Source organism: Macadamia integrifolia, chromosome 4 (assembly GCF_013358625.1).
Source record: "Macadamia integrifolia cultivar HAES 741 chromosome 4, SCU_Mint_v3, whole genome shotgun sequence".
In the NCBI taxonomy this organism is placed as follows: domain Eukaryota; kingdom Viridiplantae; phylum Streptophyta; class Magnoliopsida; order Proteales; family Proteaceae; genus Macadamia; species Macadamia integrifolia.
This window is the reverse complement of record NC_056560.1, coordinates 26,520,652-26,546,335: the sequence shown is the minus strand read 5'-3', so window position 1 is coordinate 26,546,335 and position 25,684 is coordinate 26,520,652. Positions and strand designations below refer to the sequence as shown.

At 37.8% G+C, this 25,684-nt stretch overlaps 1 protein-coding gene across 10 annotated transcripts; it reads left to right on the top strand.

The window, feature by feature from the left end:
- Positions 1–173: 173 nt before the first annotated feature.
- Positions 174–25,684, top strand: LOC122076904 (aminodeoxychorismate synthase, chloroplastic). 10 transcript variants are annotated; one of them, XM_042642530.1, is made up of 14 exons: positions 174–406; positions 1,596–1,989; positions 6,806–6,937; positions 8,086–8,153; positions 8,633–8,697; positions 8,843–8,909; positions 10,465–10,725; positions 10,812–11,042; positions 11,558–11,821; positions 14,381–14,460; positions 15,506–15,608; positions 18,170–18,252; positions 23,775–24,425; positions 24,853–25,684. In XM_042642530.1, the coding sequence occupies exons 2-14, from the start codon at positions 1,656–1,658 to the stop codon at positions 25,355–25,357; spliced, it is 2,844 nt and encodes a 947-aa protein (XP_042498464.1). In that variant the 5' UTR covers positions 174–406; positions 1,596–1,655; the 3' UTR covers positions 25,358–25,684. The 10 variants fall into 10 exon arrangements, with proteins under 10 accessions (XP_042498464.1, XP_042498461.1, XP_042498460.1 ...); XM_042642527.1 differs by lacking the exon at positions 174–406 and adding an exon at positions 418–631; XM_042642526.1 differs by lacking the exon at positions 174–406 and adding an exon at positions 418–666.

Below are 25,684 nucleotides of genomic sequence, written 5' to 3'. Positions count from 1 at the left end.
CCGAAACCGAATCGATTAATAAAATTTTAGTAACCAATAAACTGCGTAACTGTATATGGAAAGTTTTTTCCTACAAAAAAGTAATAGTATTTTCTGTTCGCACTTAAAATAAACAGGTTAGCGGCGGCGGATTCAAATCCTCTGTGGTTGGTGGTGAATGATAGTGAATATTCAACGATTGGAAATGCACTGATATATGCACCCAGCCGACTGGTGTTCACTGCCACTCACCGCCCCTCGCAAAGGATTTTTGTTGAGGGCCGGCGGGATAAAACATCTAACGGTTGGTATCCAAGAGAGATCCGCGTGTCACGGAGAAGAGGCTGTCACGAAGAGCAAACTGTATAAAGATTCTTACACGTGGGGATCATTTCTTCAATAAAGTACAACAACGAGAACGGAAAATGTCAGTAGCTTTTCATATCGCTTTTAATGGTATCGAATCTGAGGGTTTAAAAGAGACCCCGCATGTACAATCTTTCTTACTGAATCTGTACGTATATGCAACGACAAGGTGGATCTATATGTCGTTCACCGGTCTTCACCATTGAAAAAAGTGGGAGAAATTGAGGCTATATATAGATATTGATTCACGTTTCCAAACCCTTCCTCCCTTCTCTGTACATTTACGGTAAAGCTGTTAACCCGGATCCATCTCTTCTGTTGGTAGGTGAGATTTTCTGATTTGTTGATCCAAGAAAGAATGGAATGGGTTGGATTTGATTGCTTGCTTGCTTGTTTATCTTGGTTCATTGTTTTTATTGGCACCCATCAACGTAAACCAAATGGGTTCTCAGAGAAAACTTGTTTTTCATCCATTTGCATGCAAAGTGAAACCCAGATTGATTTTTGTGGATTTTAAGTTATGTTTTGCATGTGTAGTTTGAAACAGGGAGGAAACTGTTGTGAAGAAATGATGGGTACTGGTTATTTTCTGCTTTTATTGGTCTATGCTTATTTATGTTTGATAAAATGCTCCAGAATTGATTATTGACAAATGAAGAGGAAAATCAGTTACAGTTTGTGTGTAGATGGATACCCAGTTGGAAATTTGGTTTCATTGAGTTTGTTATATCTACGTACCCTGTGTTCGAAACTTGTCTTCGCGGATTCACCCACTAACCACCAACTGTCTTGCGTTTCGTATGGTTACAAAGCGTTTCTCTTTAAGATCTCTCCTTTACAGCTCACACAAGCTGTTTTGTTATTGTTTAATGTTTATGGAAGGGCCATCTGCAATATTGAATCTTAAGTAGCTTCCTCTGTCCCAAAAATGTGCGCTTCGGAGTCTTATACCTTCATACAGGTTGATGCTAAAAGGTTTTTTGTGTTCCCTCCCCTTGTCACTGGGTGTTTCTTCTTTAACTCACCAACAATACTTGTCTTTTATTAGTTTTATGTTGTGGAATATTACTTGAATTTTTGAACCCTGTTAATCTATTTTAATCAAAATGGCTATTTTCAGTAAAAAATATTCGTCTAATAAATAACCTTTTATTCATAATAGTACTCGAATTATGTTGGCATGATTGATATAGCATTGTCAGCAGGAAGTTTTTAAGGCATGTCTCACTGGATGATGTTGCTATTTCCAGAAAGTATAGAGGCAGTAGCGGTATCTCTGATCAATTCATCATTTACCTCTGAAGATAGAGATGAATTTTGGTTTGGTCTCACCATCATATGTGATCCCATCCCCATTTTCCACGGGTTTACAGAGCACAGATGAGAAACTACCAATATCCAGAACTGTGGGACGGCTTGGTTGTTTCTCTAAGCAAGGTCAGCTTCAAGTTTTGAATTGTGATGATAGAAAGGTTGGGGTCTCTCCTCATTTGGTAATTGGATCATTACAAGAATCGAGTGTGGTAAAGAAGCATCCAGGGGATGAGGCAAATCTAAGGTGCAAAGTCGTGAGGACGTTGTTGATTGACAATTATGATAGTTACACTTACAATGTCTACCATGAATTGTCTGTCATAAATGGAGGTAAGTCTGTCTGTCCGTCTCTCTCTCTCCCACTTGCACACATTCTCTGTACCGTGACTTATTGATATCCATGTTATTTCATTTCTTCATATTATGTTTGGAATTAGAAGAGTATTTGTTTTGAGTTTCTGATCAATGACGATCATGAAATGTTCACTCATTGCTCTGAGGATCTGGTTGTGCATGCTTGCATTTTGTTGCTTAATATAGTCTACATCATGTGACACTCAGATTATTACTACAATCCCTAAAGCTGCCTCAGCCTATTCTTGTTGCCAGTGCATTGCTACTCCTAACAAGAAACAAAGCTTTTATTCCTTTTTTTTGTTGGACTGGGAAACATGTCCTACTCAAAATCCTTGGTTTGGATACAGGCCCAGGTGTTGGGATTTGACTTTAGTTTTGAATATATATATATATATATATATATATTTACGCTTTCTTGATTTTATTGAGACTAAACGTATATCTGGACACACAATCATTTGATTAGTTTTGTCACTGTACATCCAGGTAATGTGCTTGTTTAGTGAGTAGCTCCAGTGACAAAAGAGAAATATGGAATTTACCTATCCTGCTCAATATGATAATTCAAAGTCGGATTTTCACATTACTTAATTGGATGACCTAGATGAGCAAGAGGATTTCTGTTTGGTCTAGGATCATTCATTTAGGATCAAGTGCATGAAAATTTTGTGTGAGATGATGGATTTACCAAATTATACTCCTAGTCAACTAATGTGGAAACAGGCAAACCAACTGATGGGTTTCTAGAAGCCTAAAAGTTTAGGATTAGAAACACAGTAACAAACCAGAATCACAGTGAAGTAGAAGTGACCACAATTAAACATAAACATCTGGATTCTGATTTAGACTAAAACTCAATGGATTACTCTATTCAGGTATAGGAACAAACTAACAGATACTGAACTTAATCCAAGGTCTGATCTCAAGTTTCATAAGAATCCTAGTTGGATTAGGACTTCTCCGGGACAGCAAATCGAGGGCAGTGATCAACACCAGAACAGAAAATAAACAATTTGAGATTAAATAACAGTAGATCAGAAAAAATTAAATTCAAAAACAGAATAATATTCTGGCCTTAGGATCTGAAACTGGGATTTAAATAGTAACCGGATAGCAGTAACAACAGGTTTTATAATTCAGAAATCCTAACAGAATAGCACTTTTATGATCTGATATGAAGATCAGGATTGGAAACCATGAAAAACTCGGAATAAGTTCCAATAATAAGATCTGAAATCAGAATTGTATTCTCAGCAGTATTATGAAAGAAACAGAGATTTCCAGTTTTATAGCATGCTCAGGATCTTGAAGGAAAAAGACTCAGAAAATACTAACGTGATTAATGTTGAATAGAGTAGGAGAATGGAAGAATGATAGATGGCTATGAACTAAGCATCTCACCTGGAACTAGACGAAAATTCCATCAACACTACCTTAGCATCTCATCAGGGTTGCTCTGCATCCTTTTGCACTCTTTGGAATTTCACAGAACATATGGATACATAAGCCAATAATTAATAGCAAAACTGTCGGGCTTGTGAAGCCTTACAATACTTATGTAGAAGCTGAAATAGGAAAGTAGTAGGAAATTCTATCCAAAGTACGGATAGGTGTTCCACATGACTAAAATTCTACCTCATTGACGCTATTTAATTACCATGGAGGCTTATGGAAAAATCTAGAGCCTACAAGAAGGATCTTCATATGGTCTTCATTGACCTAGAGAAAGCCTACGACAGAGTACCGAGGGAGTTAATCTGGCATGTTTTGGAGAAGAGAGGGGTGTCAAGCAAATATGTGGATTTAATTAAAGATATGTACAAGGGCGTGGTGACGAGTGTGAAAACTGTGGGAGGTCAAGGTAGTGAGTTCCTAATTATAATTGGGTTACATCAAGGATCTACTTTAATCCCTTATCTGTTTACGCTTATCATGGATGATTTAACCAAGGACATTCGGGGGGAGGTTTTGTGGTGTATGCTATTTGCAGATGATATTGTTCTAGTGGATGAGATAGTTGCAAGGATTAACGATAAGTTGGAATTATGGAGATGTACCTTAGAGTCGAGAGGTCTTAAGACAAGCCATACAAAAACGGAGTATGTGGTGTGTAACTTTAGTCGCACAAGGTCGGATAATGAAGCAGTGAGCAGTGAAAATAGAGGAGAGAGAGAGATATCGCAAAGAGACCATTTTAGATATATGGAGTCAACCATAAATAAGGAAGAAGATATAGAGGATGGTGTCTCTAATAGAATTAAAGTAGGATTGATGAAGTAGAGAAGGATGTCTAGAGTATTGTGTGATCGACGCCTTTTTTAAAGCTTAAAAGGGAAGTTCTATAGAACTATTGTGAGACCGGCTATGATGTATGGGGCGGAATGTTGGGCAGTCAAGAAACGTAATTTTGATAAGCTGAGTGTTGCAGAGATGAGGATGTTGAGATGGATGTACGGTAAAACTAGGAAAGATAGGGTAAGGAGCGATTGGGTTCGAGCTGATTTGGGAGTTGCACCAATTGAGGACAAACTTCTAGAATGTCACTAAGGTGGTATGGCCATGTTCAACGGAGGCCTTAAGATGCCTCAGTAAGGAGGTGTATTTAGATCCAAATGGAAGGAGCTAAAAGAGCTAGGGCATAGAAGATGTAAGGAAAGACATGCAGAAGCTCAGTCTTCACTCTAGTATGTATGCAAATAGATCTGTTTGGAGGGTAAAGATTTGTGTAGTAGATTGCTTGTAAGTGGGATGTTCTTGCGGTGTTGCCTTGACTCTTTATTTATCCTTTTCTTTTATTTTACCCTATCGCAGATCCGTGTAGCCACCCCATTTAGTTGGGAAAAGGCTTAGTTGTTGTTGTTGGTGTCCCATATGACTAAAAACTATATCCAAACTAGGAAGAGGAGTTCTATTCAGACAAAAGACTACCCAACCTTTACAATTAAAGAAATTAACAATAGAAATATAGTAACAAAACAATCCAAACTAAACTAAGAAAGTAAATCCCATATTCGTACCTTCTATCCATGGCCAATTAAAGTGGCCTATTAAAAAGAAAACCCATTGGATTAAAGGTCTAACACATACATAATCCAACCCAAGGCTTATTTTCATAAAAATAAGCCGAATTCTTTGTTTTATTTGCGTCAACTATCCTCGGCTTGAAAAAACTGGGTCTCCAGTTTTGTAGACTCAAGGAATCAATGTGATGTGTTGGATATATGTCTTTTTAGGCATGCTAACTAAAGTTAATTTGCATTATCATATTATGTGCAATGTGTTGTCCTAAGGTTATACCTTAAAGTTTCCACAACTAGGGACAATACTGAGCATACTATTCATAGGGTTGTCACATTGTATATTCTGATTGTGACTCCAAGTCATGGATATGAGCATTCATATTGTATGTGTGTTGGACATGAACATTGTGAGAGTCTTGTATGGATCACCGTTAGGCATTTATGCAACAAGGCTCTCTGATAGTTATTTTTGTCCCCATACGTGAGAGGTATTGAGCCTGGAAGGTATACTTTGTGCATCTTGGTGTGTCAATGCTTGATGCCTACGCTAGCTATATTTCTGTAGGCTAGATTCATGATTTGTATTTGTAAGTGGAGGAGATGCTAGACTTGGAATCCACTTCCTGCTTAGGGAGAATATCTTGAGAGAATTTACTGACAATGAGTTGACAAAGTTTCGAGTTTTGTGGTAGTTTGTAAATTATTTGCAAATGCATTTAAATATGATTATTAAATAATCAAATAAAAAAAAATGTTTAGTATCCAGTCATGGTTATGTACTGGCTGGTTTGACAGATTAGCATTTTCAATGGTTGCATTTTCTATACCCGGGAGTCTGTCATGCGATATAGTTAAAGTGGAGGGACTTAAATGTAATGAATTTTACCACTTAGGGGCTTACATGTTTTTTTCCAACTGTTGTTACACTTATTATAAATTAGTGTTATTTACTGGGTTAAATAATTAAATACTGTGGACGAGTTAGACTGACCTAGTGCAACCTCAGTGGGGTAGGTTCACACCACTTGGCTAGCGCACTCAGCATGAGAGACTATAAGGTAGCTAGGGAGGAGAGAGAGGTACGAAAAACTGCATAGTCCATGATTTTCAGGGTTTTAGATTTCCCTAGAAATTGTGGCTGCCTCTTTCATGTCTTCAGGTTTTGAGATCTAGGTTTTAAAATCCTAATTCGGGAAGAACGTCTCTACTGCGTTGATCTTTGTTGCCCATGCAGATTAGCGAGTTTAGGGGTTGTAATCCCCTAGAAAACCTGCACTTTGGGTTTTGAAGTAACCCTAAACCCATTTTATTTGTATTTGTTCAAACTTGTATTGCTTGTTCTGTGGTGCAAGGGTGCAAAATTTTTGTCAGGCATTCCCTGCCATGAATAATTGGTATCAAAGCATGGTAATGCAATACAGGCTTGAGAATGCGAAGTTTGTTCTGTTTTAACATGCATCCTAATTTTTTTTGGCAAACCTCTGACCAACAGTCACGGCTGCTGGCCAGTAGGAAGGCCTTGCCCCCGGCCATCACAGTGCAGCAGTCTCTTTATATTTCTCATGTGGTTGGGAGACCGCAGGCCACCTGGCAAGCAGCCTGCAGGTGCCCAGCCAGTTTGATGTGCTGTTTTGACAAACAAGTGATTAATCTTTATAGTTTGATTGGTAAAAAGATGTCATTGTCACTTGGGTTAGATGCTTATTTAAAGATGGGTTTGTGGCTTTATTTTTTGTCACTTTCATCTTTTCTTTTCTTTTTTGCTTCAGTACCTCCAGTGGTGGTGCGTAATGATGAGTGGACCTGGGAGTATATTCAGCATCAGTTATATGAAGAGAAGGCTTTTGATAATATTGTCATATCACCTGGCCCTGGATCACCGGAATGTCCTGCAGATATAGGTAAGGAAATAACATTTAATATATAGTTGTTATATTATTCTTAATTTTTTTTGGTAATGATCCGTAGTTTTAGTATTTTAGGTTGCAAGTGTGGTCAATATGTCCAAGTCAAATTCGTGGAATCTGCACCTCCTTCGGTGAATGACCATTAAAAGTGGGGAAAGTCAAGGAGTTCTTATCTCAATATGTTTCCGCCAGGGGTTCAATTGAGTTTACTATCTCTTTGCATTGGTTAAGGTTGAGTTCACTCAGTATACACAGGAGGTCCCTGGCCTGGTGTCAGTTGTCCACTGATTATTTTGAGATTAGAGGGAGGTAAATGCTAACTTTGAACAATAGAAGGAATGTTTAGAATCAAAAGGGTTTACCATAAGTTAGGTTAAAGTAAATAAAACTAAGCAAATCCAGAACTGTATTTTTCCCAAAAAGAAGAAGAAGAAGAAGAAGAAGAAGAAGAAGAAGAAGAAGAAGAAGAAGAAGAAGAAGAAAAGAAAAAGGAAAAAAAAGGAAAATCCAACAGCTGAGTAGACTTCAGTTAAACTGATATAGAGGCTTCAATATGTAAATGTAATCGTGTGAAAACTTTCAAACATAATTGTCAGTTGTCACAAAGTCTAGGCGACCCAAAGTGTTGGAGGGGTCCTGAACGCAAGGTGACCAATATGACCAAGGCGCCTGCTTGGGCGACAAAGGCACCCAAGGTGCCTTGATGCCTAAGGTGTTGCCTAGGCAACACTTTGACAACTATGCTTTCAAATGTTCCCCAACTCCCCATATTGCTGAAAGATCAGATTGATATGGTATTTTCTTTGATTTCTTACATGCTTTCATTTCATTAGGGCCCAAAATGCACTAAAATGGACACCGGGACAAAATTAGAGCAAGTAGAAAGTTCGTGACTTCCTAATTTCTTTGACCTTCATTTGGAGGGTTCTGTACCAATTTCACCTTCCTAAAGCACATGGTAGGCCTGATCTGTGGCGGATCTCTTTGGTGGAACCTTACATGTGGGACACATGTACGTGAGTCTTGTGGTTGTTAGTGATTTGGGACATTATGAAGTGTTCTTTGTTTCAACTACATTACTGTTTTTCTTGCTTTTCGATTTTTTTTCTCATGATGTTGATGTGTTGATTTGATCTTTACAGGAATATGTCTGAGGCTGCTGCTTGAGTGCAAGGACATTCCAATTTTGGGTGTTTGCCTTGGTCACCAGGTATTGTTTATCTTTTAGTTGATTGCCTCTCTGACTACAGCTCCATATTGTTTTCCAATTACTATTACCGCTTGCACCATGATTGTATTACTGTTGCCACTGTATAACTGATTCTGCTCCTAGATGCTGTGCTGTCTATCGTAGAGAAAAAAAGTTAGTTCTTGATAAGTTCACTATTTTGTGAGAAGTTGTAACTTGTAATTGTTAATTTTGAAGAGGGATAGCTCATCTAGAGAATTTCCATTTACCGAATCCTGATTTGAGTAATTGCTGAATCAGATGGACACTAGCTGCAGAATTTTGGAACATACAGGCTACTATATATTTAAGTTATCAGTTATTTTTTTTATCAGACTGATCTTGTGGGGAAGTGAGTCCTTTGCGTTGATAACAGATATGAGGTTTTATTAGTTGTATACTTGTATTGCAATCTTTTTGTAGTTTCACACGATTGATCCTTGTGAATTCCCACCTCACAGGCTTTAGGATATGTGAATGGTGCTCGAGTTGTCCATGCGCCTGAACCAGTCCATGGACGTTTGAGGTATCTTAAATTCTTACTATGAAACAATCAATTTTTGTTTTGGTGTTCTTGGGGTTAATTGGTTTATTTTGATTTATTAGTATCTGGTTTTGTTTAGGTAAAAGATGTTGGTATCTCATTCCATCATCTGTTCATTGGCATGTAGTGAAATTGAGCACATTGGAGGTGGTCTTTTCAATGGCATCCCTTCTGGCAGAAATTCCGGATTCAAGGTGAGCTGTTCTTTTGGCCTTCATATGGAAGAAAAAGTTTAAATTTGCACATGGATTTCAATTTTCAATATTAGGGGCAGTCACTTTTCATGGTAAAAAGCTCAGGTGTCAGATGAAGACGTGGGTTCAAGTCTAAGAGTGGCCTCTTTGTACAAGAATGCCCAAAAGTTAGGGCCGTTTCCAATCCACTTCTCTCATGACCCTGCGAAAGCAGGACTTCCACTGGCTATGGCCCTTTCTTTACATGGTTTTTAAAATATCAAATCTTCCACCAGGAAAAATAAAATAAAATAAAATCATGCTGCCATTGAGTTCAAATTTCTTTTTCTTAAATGCTCTAAATGTATGTGTTTAGTTTCCTGACAATATATTTTGTTATCAATGCAATACCTATTTACTTCCTATTTTCCATAAAAATTGCATGCATCATATGTAGTGATCTCAAGCTTAAGAAATCACCCTACAGGAGGATATGGGAGGCATTTCTGAATACATTTATACTGGTTTTGATGTGTGTGTGTATGTATTTTTTTTTTTGGGGGGTGTGGTTTCATGGTAAAGACCTGAGGAGCTAAAAAGGAGAAAAACTGATTATAGAAAAAGAGAACAATTGTATAACTGATGTAAAATTACAGCAAGGAAGCTTTTCATTTAGCACCTCTTCTATGGCTGGACAATATTTACCTTTTACCTTTGCATGTACAAACTGTTACTGCACTTTGTAGAAGTTCAAATTTTACTGCAATTTATTAATAAGTTTAGAAGATTTTGTATGATTTTTGCATAGGATAATCCTTTTTTAACTTTTGATTTTTCATATGATTAATTTGTGCTGCAAGAAATTATACTGATGCTGAAGAGAATTAAAAGATGGATGATTTTTAAAATCTCTAGCGCCTTGTATAATGCTGAAGGGTTAAGGCTAGAGAACAGCATTAAGATTGTTTCTCAAGAAGATGTTGGGAAATAGCATCTCGATTTTAGACTCCTCACATGTGAGTTGATCAGAAAAGTGGAAGCTGCATGGGAGTTTTCTTTATTGTCACAACATTAATTACTTCCATATCATTTTTCTCAATCTAGTTGTTGCAATATTAAACCTTGTAACCAAAACCAGAAACCAGAAAAGAGAAGAAGAGAAGAGAAAGAAGAATGAGAGAAGAAGATGAAGCCGATAGCAGTCCAAAACAGAGCAGCCTGCGATCAGTCCAGAATAATACCAATAGCAGGTTATTATGTTATATTAATAGCCTAAAACAAAAAACCAAAATTACAAGACTACCCCTTACATAAGGATAAAACCCTAGAAGCAAAAAAGGAACCCGATAGGACCAAAAGGCCCCTATCGGGTATTGGGTCCTCAGATTAGCGCTAATCCCGATACGTCAACCTCAACACTAGTTAATTGTAAGATCTTCATAAATTTGAGGCATATTTGAGCAAGAGCACTTAAAGTGGTTTCTCAACAATTATGGGTTGCAATCACTATGGAAATATAGGCTGAATATGAGGATCATGAATGACCCTTACTCCTGTTGATTGTAACTTTTTGCAGGTTGTGCGATATCATTCCCTAGTAATAGATGCTGATTCACTTCCAGAGGAACTCATTCCTATTGCTTGGACCACTTCTAGGGACACACTTTCTTTTGTTGATGCCCAGGACTCTAATGTTATTCCCAATGCTTTTGTTGATTATTTTTCAACTAATATAAAGACATCATGCTCTTGGGCTTCCAAGAATTCCAGAGGAATGGGAGATGGAAAAGTCGTTATGGGCATTATGCACTTAGCCAGGCCTCATTATGGTGTGCAGGTATGTTGAATGCTCAATACTTAATGCTTTCTCCACTTTCACTTGTCTGTCTTTTTTAATATTGTGGTATTTTTCTTGACCTTCAGTTTCATCCCGAGAGTGTTGCTACCTCTTGTGGAAGGCAAATATTTGAGAACTTCAAGAAGATAACGGAAGATTACTGGTTGAGGTCATCCCCAATTAATGAAAGAAAGGTTCACAGTAGTGGTAAACAGGAGCTATTTCTAGAGAGACAAAACTTGGAATATTTTTGTGTGCTAGTTTCTTCCTGGGTTGATCATTATCTATCCAAACTACTTTCGGGCTGGCTGTCACCGGTTAATTCATTTGCACTTTAAGATGCTTGTTATTTGATCTTTAGGGATGATCAACCTATGTTTTGTTGTATGGGAAATTGATTGGTACTTTTGATCCAGACCCTACTAAATGCGAACTTTATTGGCTCTAACCCAAGAGTTTGACTGTCAACAAGCCATGGTAATGTGTGCTGAGTCTGAGCTCAATCTCGGATCATGAGACTCTTGACTTGGAAGTTGCATAACCGGCCCTTGGTTTCATCATGAGCCAGGTCTAAGAGAAACCCCATGGATAACAAACCTCATTCAATCTGGTAATGTTTGGGTTTCATCATGAGCAATGTCTGAGCGAAACCCCGTGGGTAACAAGTCTCATTCAATCTGGGAATGTTTGGCTCAGTTAATGACTTCATAGAGCCCTCTCTAGAAGATAGCCCAGCGATTACCTTCTGTCTTCTTTTTTCCTTGCCCCCTCCTATGGTAGTGCCGTTTTTTCTGTTTAACTTAGAGATAAACTTCCTTTAGCATGGATGCAGGTGTCTCATGAAAATCAACTGTTCAAAAAAATGCCTAATGTTGACCTTATAGCAAAGAAAGCAAATGGAAGGAATCCTTTCACTATGTACAATACAGTAATGCTTGCACATGAAAGGATTGGAGCTAGATTCTTGACATTGAAGTGGAAGAAACTTAATGGTCTGGCTAGTCAAGTTGGTGGCACCAGAAATATATTCTGTCAACTGTTTGGAAATCAGAAGGCAGAAAACACATTTTGGTTGGACAGTTCTTCAATAGAACAGGTGTCTTTCTAGCTTGCAGTTATGTGCATGCATGTGTTCATGTGCGTATATGTACCTGTACTTGCAATTTATGAATTTTCGCTTGCACTCTTGAACTTCCATATTTTAATACTTGTCAATGAGTGTGGACCAAAAAAGATATTTTTCCTAGTGAAAACAGAAAATTTTATTATTTTTTGAATGTCATACAAACCTTTCTGTCACATGACAGACTAGGATTTTGTATTTCAAACATCCTATTGCTTTTGGTAGAGTCAAACCCTAACAGCTAATGATCGTGGGAGAAGAAGAATAACATGTACTATAATAACATATACTATGGCAGAAATTGAGCCCCAAGCCTGCCCCCCACCACCAAAAAAAAGAGAGAAGAACCTCTATTGTTAAAGTGGGTGAAGTCAATAAAACTAATAAGAAGTCATATCCCTAATTTCAGGCATTGGGCCGTCCTGTATTTTCAACTAAAAGAGGATTACGATCAGTTTTCCTTTTAAGCAGTTCAAGAGTTAAAGCTTTATCAAGAGCTAACACCAGTGTAAAAGCTTCCACCTTTGTAGCAGTAGCTGTCCCACTCATGTGATCAATTTAACTGGGACCTTCTAACTCACTTGTTAAAGTTGCAATATGACAATGGACTGAAATAGGCGCTGCTGGGTCCTCTCTATCCATCTTAGCTAGCGCAAGTTAAACCCTTAATACTCTCTCAAAAAGCTATATGCTCATTTCTCCTAGAAGTAAATTTCTTCTGAATAAAGGGTTCCAACTGTTGTTTTATTTAAGAGATTAAGTTGGTGGAAGTGGACTCCCAGTCCATTGCTGATTTCTGGGGTTCAACTAGGTTACTGGATCAACACATCTGCTGAAAATGCTTTGGGAGATTATCTTAAGATGTGTGTATGCCGTATAGGTTTATTTGGTCAGTTGGTTTATTTTTTTATGCTTTCTTTATTTCTCTGCTCTTCTCAACAGGCATAATGGCAGGATTGGGTTGGTAAAAAATGCTGCTCTCCACCATGCCCCTTGTAAACTTTTATTATATTGGTTTAGTTATCAAGTAATGAGATGGTGGCTTGTAAAATGAGCCATTGGGATTGATTGAGTTATTTTTTTAATTTTTAACAGACTTGGGTGTGCTCTCTTTTGATAAATTGATATTTTATGTTATTATTACGCTGATTGGATGGTGAACATGTCATCTATACACTGAATATCCCCATATTTGTGCTCCCAAGTTCCTATTGTATCCCTTTCTTTTTCAGCTGAATTTTTAGAAGTATCATTGGATTTTAGGTTCAACTAATACCTGACTATATCCGTATCCCTTTTTTACCATATCCATATTTACTATCGTTGGCCATGCCTATGCACTTAATTAATGGTCAGGTTCATGCCTTCTAGCTAGGCATGTGCTTCAAGAGCCTAGCTCAACAGGCCCAGACCTGGCTGGTTGCCAGATGGCCCACACCTATCTATCTCACCCTCATTTCCCATTTTGATCTCCAGATGAAAAGCACTGTCAGTATCTTGAATAACAAAATGTAACTCCCATATGTTGCTTTCTTATTTCGACCTTCGAATCAACCGATCAGATTTACACAAGCAGACACGACAGTCATGTCTGCTATCAACCTTAACAAACCTCACATGCTCATTCTATGACCAAAAGTCACTGTTACACCACAAATGGAGGAGATAGGCTGAGAAGGTTCACATTTCATTTTCTCCTACTGTTCCTGATGACCTTATAGAACATTGGCTTCAGTTTCTGTATCTTGGCTCTGTGACCATTGAACTCGCAGATTTGGGTTGAAGAATTGCCTCATCATCCTTGTTCAATTGAAATCGCAAGACATAGAAACCTCCACTAATTTGAATGGACATTTGTACTACACTACTATTTCCTCGTCAAGGGCTTTTACACTTCCCAATTTCCACCATCGCTGGTTAAATTCAACTTGAAGCTCTGTATATGATCAGATATCTTTGTAGGCCTTCATCGCCTATTTTGACAGTTAGTCCCATCCAAACAAGTTAATCATGCGTTTTCCATGGTTTCTTACGTGGAAATGAACCTTAAGTGACAGGATAAGAGTTTATATGTGTGAGGCTTGAAATGAGAACTTGTATAAGATGCAGAATCTTGGTGCATAAGGGGATAAATGGTTTTGTCTAAAAAAAAATTATCCATCTTTGGCTTTGAAGTTCCTAAACTTTGAGGTTGCTTGGAAGAACTCTTCGAGTTTCTCTTCGTTTTTCCCCAAGAAACTTTGGTCCAGCGGTGGTCAAAGTAGTTTTCTTTTCTTTTCTCATTTTTTTTTGAATGATTCTTCGCATGGTATGGTTAAATTTTTTCATTATGTGAGGAAGAAATTCTATTTTTATTACTATTTGGAATACCACCCGTTTCTCTCTCTTTAGGGGGCACACACACACACAATGAATCATGCCATTAATTTTGACCTGGATGCAATTATGGTAACTGTTCTTTTATGAAGCCTGTACTTTTTTCATGTGGCTATTGGAATTTTTATTGCTTAATCCCTTTTTCTGTACATCTAGAATAGAGCACGCTTTTCATTTATGGGAGGCAAAGGTGGACCTTTATGGAAGCAAGTCACTTTTAAGCTGTCAGATCAAAGGTTTGTGTTAAATGTTGTGATACATTGTAATGAATTTGTGTTTCTTGGGATACAATTTTTCTCTTTGATGGACAAAGCATCCCCTTTGTGTGTACCCTGTTCATCTGACATACTAAATTGAAGAGCCAGCTCTTAAATGGGCCATAACTTGCAGACCTTTTTTTTCCTTTAGAAGAAGGATAATTCACTCATATCCCATAAACCCCCAACCTAATCCCCTCTCACCTCTCACCTCTCACCTCTCACCTCCATAAACCCCCAACCTAATCCCCTCTCACCTCTCACCCCCATATGAGGAAGGATTAGATCCAGGGTCTCTGCAATCAACAGCTGGGAGACCTTACCTCCAGGCCATGGGTGGTACCTTCTAAAGCCCATTTTGATATAATGACATTGGTTGTGTTTGAGGAGCTTAAATTTGTGGAATAAGAACGGTGAATATGGGAATGGAATTGAAGGTCACAAATAAATATTTTGTTTGGGTCTTGATCTATTGAGGAGCTGTAGCAGTTTTATAGCAATGAGCAGGGCCTGTTTACAATTAATAAATAGTAGCTGAGAACAAAATACCTTTGTTTGAATGTGCTTCCTCTTTGTATGTATGAGGAATGTGTGCTGGTGAGTGGAGGGAAGCCTCCCTATGTAGTCCTAATATCTGTCAACGCCTCACAGCCGATTAAGTGGGGGCCTACTTTTGTGGGAAAGTAGGACGCTCCATTTCACAGGTCAATTTTCAGCCAAACTGAGATGGCTACATCCACATGGTGGAATGAAGCATTCAAAATTCATAAAGAAGTCAAGTTTTATACAAATTGTAAGGGGAAAAAAAGAAGATGAAATTCAAGGGAAAATTTTGAATAAATAAGGGCATATGATATCTAATGGTGGGAGTTGCAGATCATGCCTGCACGTAGCAGAGACTTGCTGGCTTCTCAAGGAAAGGCTCATGGATGAGCTGCCCAAAAGACCTTGCACTTTTTGTTTTTATCTTAGCAGTAAAGAGGTTGTAGATATTCTTATATAAGTGGTTTCTGCTTCTTTTCAGTGATACAACTGCTAAATGTGGAGGTAATCTATCGATCAAGGATTCTCAAGGTTTTTTGAGAAGCATATATTTAAAAGATGGTTTTCTTGATTTTCTGGACAAGGTATTTGATTAGTCATATTGTTCATGATCCTCTTTTTGGACTTGTACTTGAATAAAAGCACTTGACATTGTGATATTGGTTTAAGGAGTGTTAATGCAATGTACTTCATTTTGATTAATGGTCTACCCTGGTTCTAACTTCTCACAGAAACTGTGTCAAAAAAAATTTGGGGGGGGGGGTGTGCAGGTGGAGAATCTGTTATACTTTGTTACCCTTGAGTGATATCTTTGGGGTACCTTTAGCCAAAAGAAGTCTTGTTTGACTGCAAGATATTGGCACATTTATCATGTTTTACTTGAAATTCAGGTTTTCAATTGAAGTACTAAAATACTCAACTCATCTAAGCCCTTATCCAAGCTAAATAGGACCAACTACACAAATCCTGATGTGCCATTCAACTCTATTCAGGGCCATATGTGGTGTTACTTCTCTCAAAGTCATTTAGGCTGAATCTTTTTTTACTCTAATTTGAACCATATCACTCCTACTTGCCATTGCAATTGGAGCTTTGTAGCAATAGCACACGTCCGTGTGATATCAAATGACTCAACTTTCCCCTAATTGGACCTACTCCTAGATCACCGCTATTGTGTTCGTTTCATATATATATGGGAAAGGGCTGGGTATGCTAGCTGATTACCTAAGAATAAGGTATACTAGCGTCTAGTGACTGTCAAGATGAAAAATAAAAGATTTCAACCGTTTATAAGCGTTCTCTTACAAAACCTAATCAATACCATCGCTCTAGTCTTCTTTTCTCTTCTTCTTCTACCTTTCCCCTTCCTCTCGGTCTCTCCGCTTCCCTTCCAAAAAATACGCCAATCCCCCGCTGCCCTCTCTCTCTCTCTCTCTGGCCCGGTCGCCTCCTCTATTTCCGTTGGTTCTGTTTGCGGACTAACCATTAGATGAGCACAGTAATGGAAGAACAGATATGTGAGGGAGATTGAAAGATATGAGGGATAGAATGCTGCTGCAACAGAACTTCAAAACAGGGTGCCGCAGGGTATGTGGCTGTAGGAGCGACTCCAAAAGAACATGTTTTCACTCTTCACCAACAACGGCACATGCGAGGTCGGCGTTGTAAGTTCTGACTCCAGTTCTAGCATCATCACCGGATGGGCCGATGCAAACCCCCTCCCCTACAGCTTTCTGCTAATCCCCTCTGCCACTCTCTCCTCACCTAAATTGGTTTTTTTTTTTTTTTTTAGATTTTCTTCTGTAGCACTTTCTTGGGAGTTTGACCTAGCGTAGAGGCTGCATAAATATTCCAACTCTATCTAGCTTACCGTAAAGGCTGAAGAGGTGGGAGCAGCAGGAGGAGGGCAGAAGAATTTGAGAGCTATGAAGGGAAGGGATTGACAGAATTGAAACTAAACAGCAAGGGCAGGGAGGGAGATCCACCGTAGGGCAGGGAGAGGGAGAGAAATGGAAAGGAGATGCAGCCGTTTGCAGGCTGGACATGGTAGTCAAGATTTCAGGTCAAGCAGCGTCATTGGTCAGTTGCAAAGGGTAGCGGGAAGAGGTGAGAGAAAGAGGGAAGGTGTAGCAACAGTGGATTGAAAGTTTGGATATCTTCTCTCGATCCAACGGTTTTATTCAAGTTGATCAAATCCTACGGTTAAAATCCTGCTATAGCACATAAGATCCCAGGGTAACCTGCTATATATATATTGTTTTACCACTCATGCATCTCAACATCCTCAACTCAGCTAAGCTAATTTTGTTTATATTTTGATTGTTTAATTGCTCAACGTTCACTCTATACATCATTTAAATATGCAGATAATCATCTTGGGACATTGATCTAATTGATTATGAAATTGGTGACCAAAACTTGTCTTCAAATACTGTTGCATTATGTGCATATTCACCCCCCCCCAACCACCACCCACAGAATAGCCAAGTTGACATCTTCACCTCATTTAAAAAAAAAAAATTGTTGACACTCCATGAAACCAATAGGAGTATGACTATTTAAATGGTTCATGGATTCCCTTACTTCCTAAAGTAGCGAACAGATTTGTCTCAGTTTAGCATAGTAATTGTATATGTTATATTGTGCTTAAATATCTCATACGAATGATACAATCACATTACAAATGGAAACTTCAGAATGATTTGTGAAAAGATGTATCTTATTATAATTTTATTTGTTATTGTACATGTGCTTCTATGCATATTAGCATGCATTCATGTGCATGAGAAAATATGGAACTTAAGGAATGTTTATCCTAATATTAGGTGTTACTGTCAATTGCATCAACTTTGTTTCACCATTTCAATGTGTATAGGGTCATATCAACTGTTAAAGCATAAGTTGTTGTCACTTATCATTACCTCAACCTTCATCCATTTAGGCCTTCAATTTTTCTTTGGGAGCTTTCAGTTAGCACTATATTACTCCTTACTGATGCAATAACTACTACACATGGAAGTCTATCTATATGAAATGTACTAACATATTTGTATTTTTGTATTTCCGAATAGGGCATATAGATGTTATCTGATTGTATTGCTTTTGGTCAAATTTCATAATATATATTTCTGTTGGCATGTAATAGGAACTCCAATCATTTCACTGTGAGAGAGAAGATTATGAAGAATTACCATTTGACTTTTGTGGTGGATATATTGGATTCATCGGGTAAGTGGACAAACCAATATGCTATATATTTACCTTAGTGGTTGACCCTTGTATGGCTCTAATCAGTCACTGTGATCCAATTGCTTCCAATCCCATTATCTGATGGGTTATACATACCCAACTTGCAATCCCCTATGTGGTTGATCATGGATATGACCCATGAATAAATGTCTGCTTGTGGGTGGGTTGATGAGTTGGGTTGATTTTTGCCAACCCTGGGAGCGGGTGGGTGGCTCTTTTAGTTGTGTGTTTTGTATAATTATCTGTCATAGTTAATTTTAATATTCTGTTTCTTATCAATAAGCTCTAAAAACATGGAATACTGAAATCTGATATATCTCTTGCATAGGTACAATCTTTTGTTGTCTGACTAATTTAACAAGTCAATCATATAGAGTTTAGATCCAATGCATCAGGTTTTGTCATTGATTGTTCCCATCTTCCTTAACATGATGTGATCTTCCACGAAGAATTTGAACTTGTTTTTGCTAGTTCATGTAAATAGGTTAGTGTTAATTGTCTGCCAAACAACATTTGTTGCATTTTTTTTTTCTTTTGGATTAATTGTGGAAGAGAAGTTCTAACTAAATAATATAAGTTTCTAAAAGTCCAAAATATTTTGCAGATTGCACTTACGATGATATATTCTTCAAACCAATTACAAATCACTCTTTTAAGAAAGCCGTTCATGGGCTGAAGAAGAATGCAATCTTGCCTCTAAGAATTAGCCTAGAATCTTTGCCCTAAGAAACCATTTACAGATTTCCAAAAGTAGTCCTAGCAAGTACCTTATTAGTACTGAACTCAGCGCAGCCTTATTCCAACTAAAAGGGGTTGGCTACATTGATATTCATTCTCCAAGCGGCTCTATTTCAGGAATTACTTGGTGCTAGGCCTAACTATATGTCTTTCCTCACACACTTCTCTTATGGTCATTTTAGGTCTACACCTGGATCTTTTAGCTTCTGTAATCTGAATAATTTCATTGCTCCTTACCGGAGCATTCAAAGGCCTCCCTTTTACATGTTCAGGGCCTTTGGGCCGCCCCGAACGACAATCTCTTTAACTTATCATGTATCGGAGCTACTCCTAAATTAGTCCTAATTTTTTTCATTCCTTATTTATATATGATAGAACGTGGGTACCTAAAATTATCGCATTTTGGTATCTCCTATCATTGATTTTCACTAGCCCACTTTCAGCACTATTATTATTGAAGTTATTCACTATATACTTAGTTTTTGTTCTATTTATCTTAAAAACCTCTAGATTCTAAGCTGGATCTCTATAATCCTAACTTGGCATTTATTTCTGTTTTTGTTTCATCCACCAAGACGATCATTAGCAGAAAGCATACACCAAGGACCTAATCATGAATGTTTCTTGTCAGCTCATCTATGATTACTGCATATAAATATGGGCACAAAGTTGATCCTTGATGTAATCCAATTGTTATTGGGAATTCACTACTCTGTCCTCCCATAGTTATTACACTAGTCGCTAGATAACTATGCATATCTTGCTCGAAACATTTTTCTTCTCCAACATCTGCCGAATTAACTTTTAATGGACTATTTCATAAGCTTTTTCCAAGTCAATAAAGATCACAAGGAGATATTTCTTACATTCTCTAAATCTTTTCAGTAGTCTCCTAAACAAATAAATAGCTTATGTTGTTGATCATCCTAGTATAAAATGAATTTAATTATCCGAAATATTAGTTTCTTGTCTTAGATGGGTTTCAATTACTCTTTCCTAGAATTTCATAGTGCCAAATTTTTATTCATACAGAATTATTACAACTTTGAATATCATATTTATTTTTATAAATCAGTTCTACCAAAATACTTTTCCTCCATTCATTTGGCATTATTCTTATTTTTATAATCTTATTAAACAAATTTTTTGGCGAAGTTATTATATTAATTTATAAGCTCATCCACACCTCTATTGGAATTCCATCTAGTTTACCTAAGGCATTCCTTAAAGATTTCTTTACTTCAAACAACTTAACTTTCTGTATATTTAAGACTTTTGGTTCTTGGTGGTTATTAATACTTTTTAAAACACTATGTTTGTATTGTTTTCATTTAGTAAGTTGAAGAAATAGCTTTCCATTTTACTTTGATTTCATCATCATTTATTAATACATTATCATATTGACTTTTAATGTATTTAATATAGTTGAAATCTCTATTCTTACCTCCCCCTTATTTCAGCTAGTATATATATATATACATCTTTTTCCACTTCCTTTGTGCCTAATTTTTTATAGAGATCCTCATATTTCTTAGTTTTCACTTTCACTATTGTCTTCTTAGCTTCATTTCTAGCGATTTTATATCTTTTTAAATCTTCCTCATCCCTACTCCTTGTAATGTTTTAAAACTAGATTTCTTAGCCTTAGTGGCTGATTGAACTTCATCATGCCACCACCTTATCCCAAGGCTAGTAATCTCACAATTCCTACAATTCAATATTTTAAAATTATTATCTATGACTATTAGCTTATGTTGTGTGGTTAAACTTGGTATATCCTTACAATCTTTACATGTTAACCTATCTACACTTTTAGTTAGAAAGAAATCTATTTGGCTACTATTTTTCCCACTTTAAAGGATATGAATATTCTTCTCTTTTTAAAGCATGTCTTTGCTTTTGATAAATCTTAAGCACGACAAAATCTAAGATTGAAACCCCTCTCATTCCTATGTCTAAAACCATATCCTGAACTCGTTCAAGTCCTCCACTCTCTCTTCCAACATATCCATTTAAATCATCTCATATCCTAACCTTTTCTCCTTGATTAATTCCTTGAACTAATCTGTGTGTTACCTAAATTGTTCTTCAGTATTTTCATATAATCTTATTTAGGGCGCATAAGCACTAATTACCTATTTTCTTGACACAAGGCAGATAGATATTATCCTATAACCAATTCTTTTAACATCTGCTTCATCATTTTTAAATCTTTCTCTATACCCATTTCTTTGATTTTTATCCCTAATGTACCAAAGTTTATAGTCATCTAATTCCTTCACTTTTTACCTTTCCATGTAGTCTCTTGTATCCATGCTATTTTATTTCTTCTCCTCAGAATCTCTTTATGTCTATCAATTCTAAACTCTGTCCACTAGATTCTATGTTTTAAGATGTTAACCTGGTCCTACGCTTTTGGACTAACTTCTTACCTACACTTGTCCATGGTGTGAGAACCTTGCCCACTTATCACCACAACCAGGCTCTGAAGTGGTACGTCTTACAGGACACCCTAGCTAACCTTTCCTCACAATGCGCTACACCTGGGGCATAGTGCATCGCATCACTTTCGGGGGATGCCCTACCATAAGTTTAAAAATGACAACTATAGAATCCATTTAAATGGTTTGGCTGAATTTTTTACAATGCCAGCTGCTGAATTGACACACCAATCCTCTTTCCTTTGTCTGGGCTTGGGATTGACAAAAAAAAAGCTGGTGGAGTTTCCTAACAAGTACCTTATTATGATTAAATTATTCATCATAGGGGCCGTTTTTTCAACACTTCTATTCCTAGAGTGTTCTTTTACAGAAGTGTTCATTTACGATTTGAAGCTGTGAGAATACTCTGGTGGAATAGAAATAGCGTTTGGTGAAACTATTTCAGAAATGTCCTTAGAACGGGAAAAAAACAGAAACAGCGTTTGGCAGGCACTTTATATAAATTCACTTCTGAACAATAAAATCAATAATTACAGCAATAGAAGATATGATTAAGAAATCCCAGAAGCAAATCATTGGCATCAAGCTCATTCACTATCATCCTTCTTCAAATGCAGTCTGGCAGCACCTCTTTAACTTTTGTGGGCAACACCTCTTTAATAACAGTGGTTTTTCTCCATCCTCTTCAAATCTGGTCAGCAGTAGCAGCAACCATAGTACAACCTTTGTAAACTCTCGGATCAATCGGGCTGGGATTCCTCCTTTTAATAATAATGCATGCTGTAATGAATCAAAGCCTAGAAACTGACTCACCAGTCCACTAAATTTGTTGTCCAACTCAACAAACAAATCATTCCAGCTGGGCCGAGACTAAGTATCTCTTTATTCAAAGTGGATTGCTGACATCATTAATAGACTTTGGTGTCTTCATATAAAGTGCAGCTGAAATGTACAACAGAGCTGGCCAAAAAACTTCTTAATTTGTCTAATTAGAAAATCAGAATTGTTTTGGTGAGAAATGAACCATTGAACCAATATGCATGCTGTGATCACACCGATTTTAAACATAAGGCTGAACTAAAATGGAACCATTGAAACCTGACCCATCAAATCTGAACCACCAAGGCTGAATAATGAACCAATAGTGAGCGACTCAACTAGGCCGACCAAAATTGGCACTTGTGTCGATATCGATTCCAACACATCAAGTATTGCTCAACACTACCAGGGATAACAGCTACAAAAGTTGGACCCAAGAAAATCCACACAAATGTCTTTGGCCATAGATGAAACAACAGTCCAAACTAGAAAAACCTCAATTAATAACTGTTTTGAAACCATCAATGAAACCATTGAAGCCTTGCGGGGTGAGAGGCTCGGGTCGAGGAGGAGAGGGTTTGGTTTCAGATGGGGGCCTTGCAGGTGATGGGGTAGAAGGGGGCTTGCGGGTACCCACGATAGAAGGAAGGGGTGACGGCAAGTTGTGCAGTGGGAGTTCTTGCGGGGGGGAGAGAAGGGTTGCGATTGGGTTGCAGGTCTGGTTCTCGATGAGGTCGTGCGGTGGTGGGATACATGAGTGATAGAGAAGGGAGGGGTTCATGTGGTGCTGGCGCATGGTGGTAGCAGGAGTGGTGTTGGAGAGCTGAGAGAGGTGGTGCTGGAGGAATGAGGGAAAACTTGAGCGGGTACTGGCCTCGGCTTTTCGATTTGCAGGCTAGACCTTTGGGAGAAATGGAATTGCAGGCAAGAATGGAGAGGGAGCTTGCATTCCATGAATTAGAAAAGGCACCTCACCCACTTTTGAGGTTTTGTGTTTTTGGGGTCAAGGTTTTTATCGGGAACACCTCTAATTTTTAAGTTTGAGTTGTTCCTTTAAGTTGTGAAAAGAGCAAACAAAACACCTTTTTGGTGTTCTTGCAATCTATTCTATATCCATTCTTTTTCACTGGTTCATTCCGTGAGAACACAAAAATGAACCGGACGTGCCAAACGCGATTCTGTTCTATTTGCATTCCCACGGAATAGAAGAACACCAGAAGCATTCTCACGGAGTGTTATCAAACGGCATCTAAATATCAGCTATGATTAGTTGGGAAAAGGGTGAGTTGTTTTAGTAAATAGATAAAAAATAGCATGAATTAGATGTCGTGTGCCCCAATAACAGTACGTGTATTGAAAGCATCAAGCAGATGTTGTGGGCCCCAGTAACAGTATGTGTATTGAAAACATCATCAATTCTGTCTCATTAGTCCTTTATGTTTTGCCATTTTACCTACAGAACCTTAAATTTAGATGTCTGATTTTGATATTCCGATAAGGCAGGTATAACCTTAAAGTTGAGTGTGGTGTAACATCTAACCGTCACAAATCAAGCTCACCAGATGCAAGTTTCTTCTTCGTCGACAACTTTATAGTAACAGATCATCTCTATGATGATGTGTATATTTTGTCTCTACATGATATCTGTCAGCCTGAAGGTTCTACAGCACAACTTGAAAGCTGCAGCACGATATCATGGTTGGAGGATGCAGAGAAAAAGCTTCTAGACCTAAATTTTTTTACTTCAGGACAGTCGAAGAAGCAGACCTCACAGCATGTGATGTTGACCCCACATAATGCAGGCTTCCTCGCAGAGAAATCTAGAGGTCAGTACATCAAAGATGTTGAGAAGTGTTTGGGGTTCATCAAAGATGGAGAAAGCTATGAGCTATGCCTCACAACTCAGATGAGAAAGAAAATTGAGGACATAGATTGCTTGGAGCTATACCTTAATTTACGAGAAAAAAATCCAGCCCCCTATGCTGCATGGCTAAACTTTGCCACTGAAAGTCTATGCATCTGCTGTTCTTCACCAGAGAGGTTCCTACGGCTGGATAAAAACGGCATTCTGGAAGCAAAACCCATTAAGGGAACCATTGCTCGTGGTTCAACTCCGGAGGAAGACACAATGCTCAAGCTGCGACTCCAACACAGGTAAATTATAACCTTGTATCTTTAATGGTTGACATTTGAATCAGCACTCTTTTGACAGAATATCATCTCTAAAGTTTAGAAATGGCTTGAAAGTATTTGAGATAACCTAAGGTACCAATTACATAGCTTGTTGATGTACTTTGGCAGAACACTACTATTCCATTCAACAGTATTAAATGATACACAGTTTTAAAAGAGTACATGCTGGGCAACTAGACTAGAATATGACAGTTCATCACCTAAAAGATATTCCATGCCAAAATTCCAATCAGACGAACCAAACTGAGTCAGTTAATAGATTTTCTACTAGATGCTCAGGAAATATTATGGTAGGTTTGATAGAGAGAACTATTTAACTGTTTCCACCAATGTATTCTACTAACATGGGTTCCTTTGCATGCTTTCTTTCATTATGTTTCTTCAATAGCGAAAAGGATCAAGCCGAAAATCTAATGATCGTTGATCTGCTAAGGAATGACCTTTCTCGCGTCTGTGAACCTGGATCAGTACATGTCCCTAAGCTGATGGAGATGGAATCATATGCTACTGTTCACACTTTGGTGAGTACAATCAGAGGGAAGAAGCAAGAAAATTTGAGCCCAGTCGACTGTGTTAGAGCCGCATTCCCGGGAGGTTCGATGACTGGTGCACCTAAGTTGAGATCAATGGAACTTATTGATTCTCTTGAAAGTTCTTCTAGAGGCATATACTCTGGCTCTATAGGATTCTTCTCTTGTAATCAAACATTTGATCTGAACATCGTGATCAGAACAGTCGTCGTGCATGAAGATGAAGCTTCTATAGGAGCTGGAGGGGCCATTGTTGCTCTGTCAAACCCTGAAGATGAGTATGAAGAAATGATTTTGAAAACGCAAGCCCCATTGAGAACCATTGCAGAATATCAAAACAGATTACAGTCTAATCAGAGTTGAATCTGAAAACGAATCTTATTATGGGAAAAAATTCCCACGCAGCCAATGTTCCATACGCCTTCTAACAGGGTTTTTTTTTTTTTTTTTTTTTTAATAAATAATTTCTCTCTCCTCCCTTGACATGTGGGCCCATGTTGATGATACTGTTCCCTGTGCTGCCATTGGTGTGCCGTGTGAGAGTCCTCTCCCACTGCTAGGTTGGGAACCCTCTCTTTTATTATTTATTTTATTTATTTGTTATACCATTTCATATTTTATTTTTTACATTCTGCCATTGTGATCGAACAATTGGAAAGAAATAAATCCATTTGGGTACTTGTTTACCTC

Excerpts from the sequence above, each read along its gene's own strand:
- LOC122076904 (XM_042642530.1), top strand. The coding sequence starts at position 1,656 with ATGAATTTTGGTTTGGTCTCACCATCATATGTGATCCCATCCCCATTT. Across the intron at positions 8,698-8,842 it reads CCAGTCCATGGACGTTTGAG|TGAAATTGAGCACATTGGAG; the intron begins GTATCTTAAATT and ends ATTGGCATGTAG. Across the intron at positions 8,910-10,464 it reads GCAGAAATTCCGGATTCAAG|GTTGTGCGATATCATTCCCT; the intron begins GTGAGCTGTTCT and ends AACTTTTTGCAG.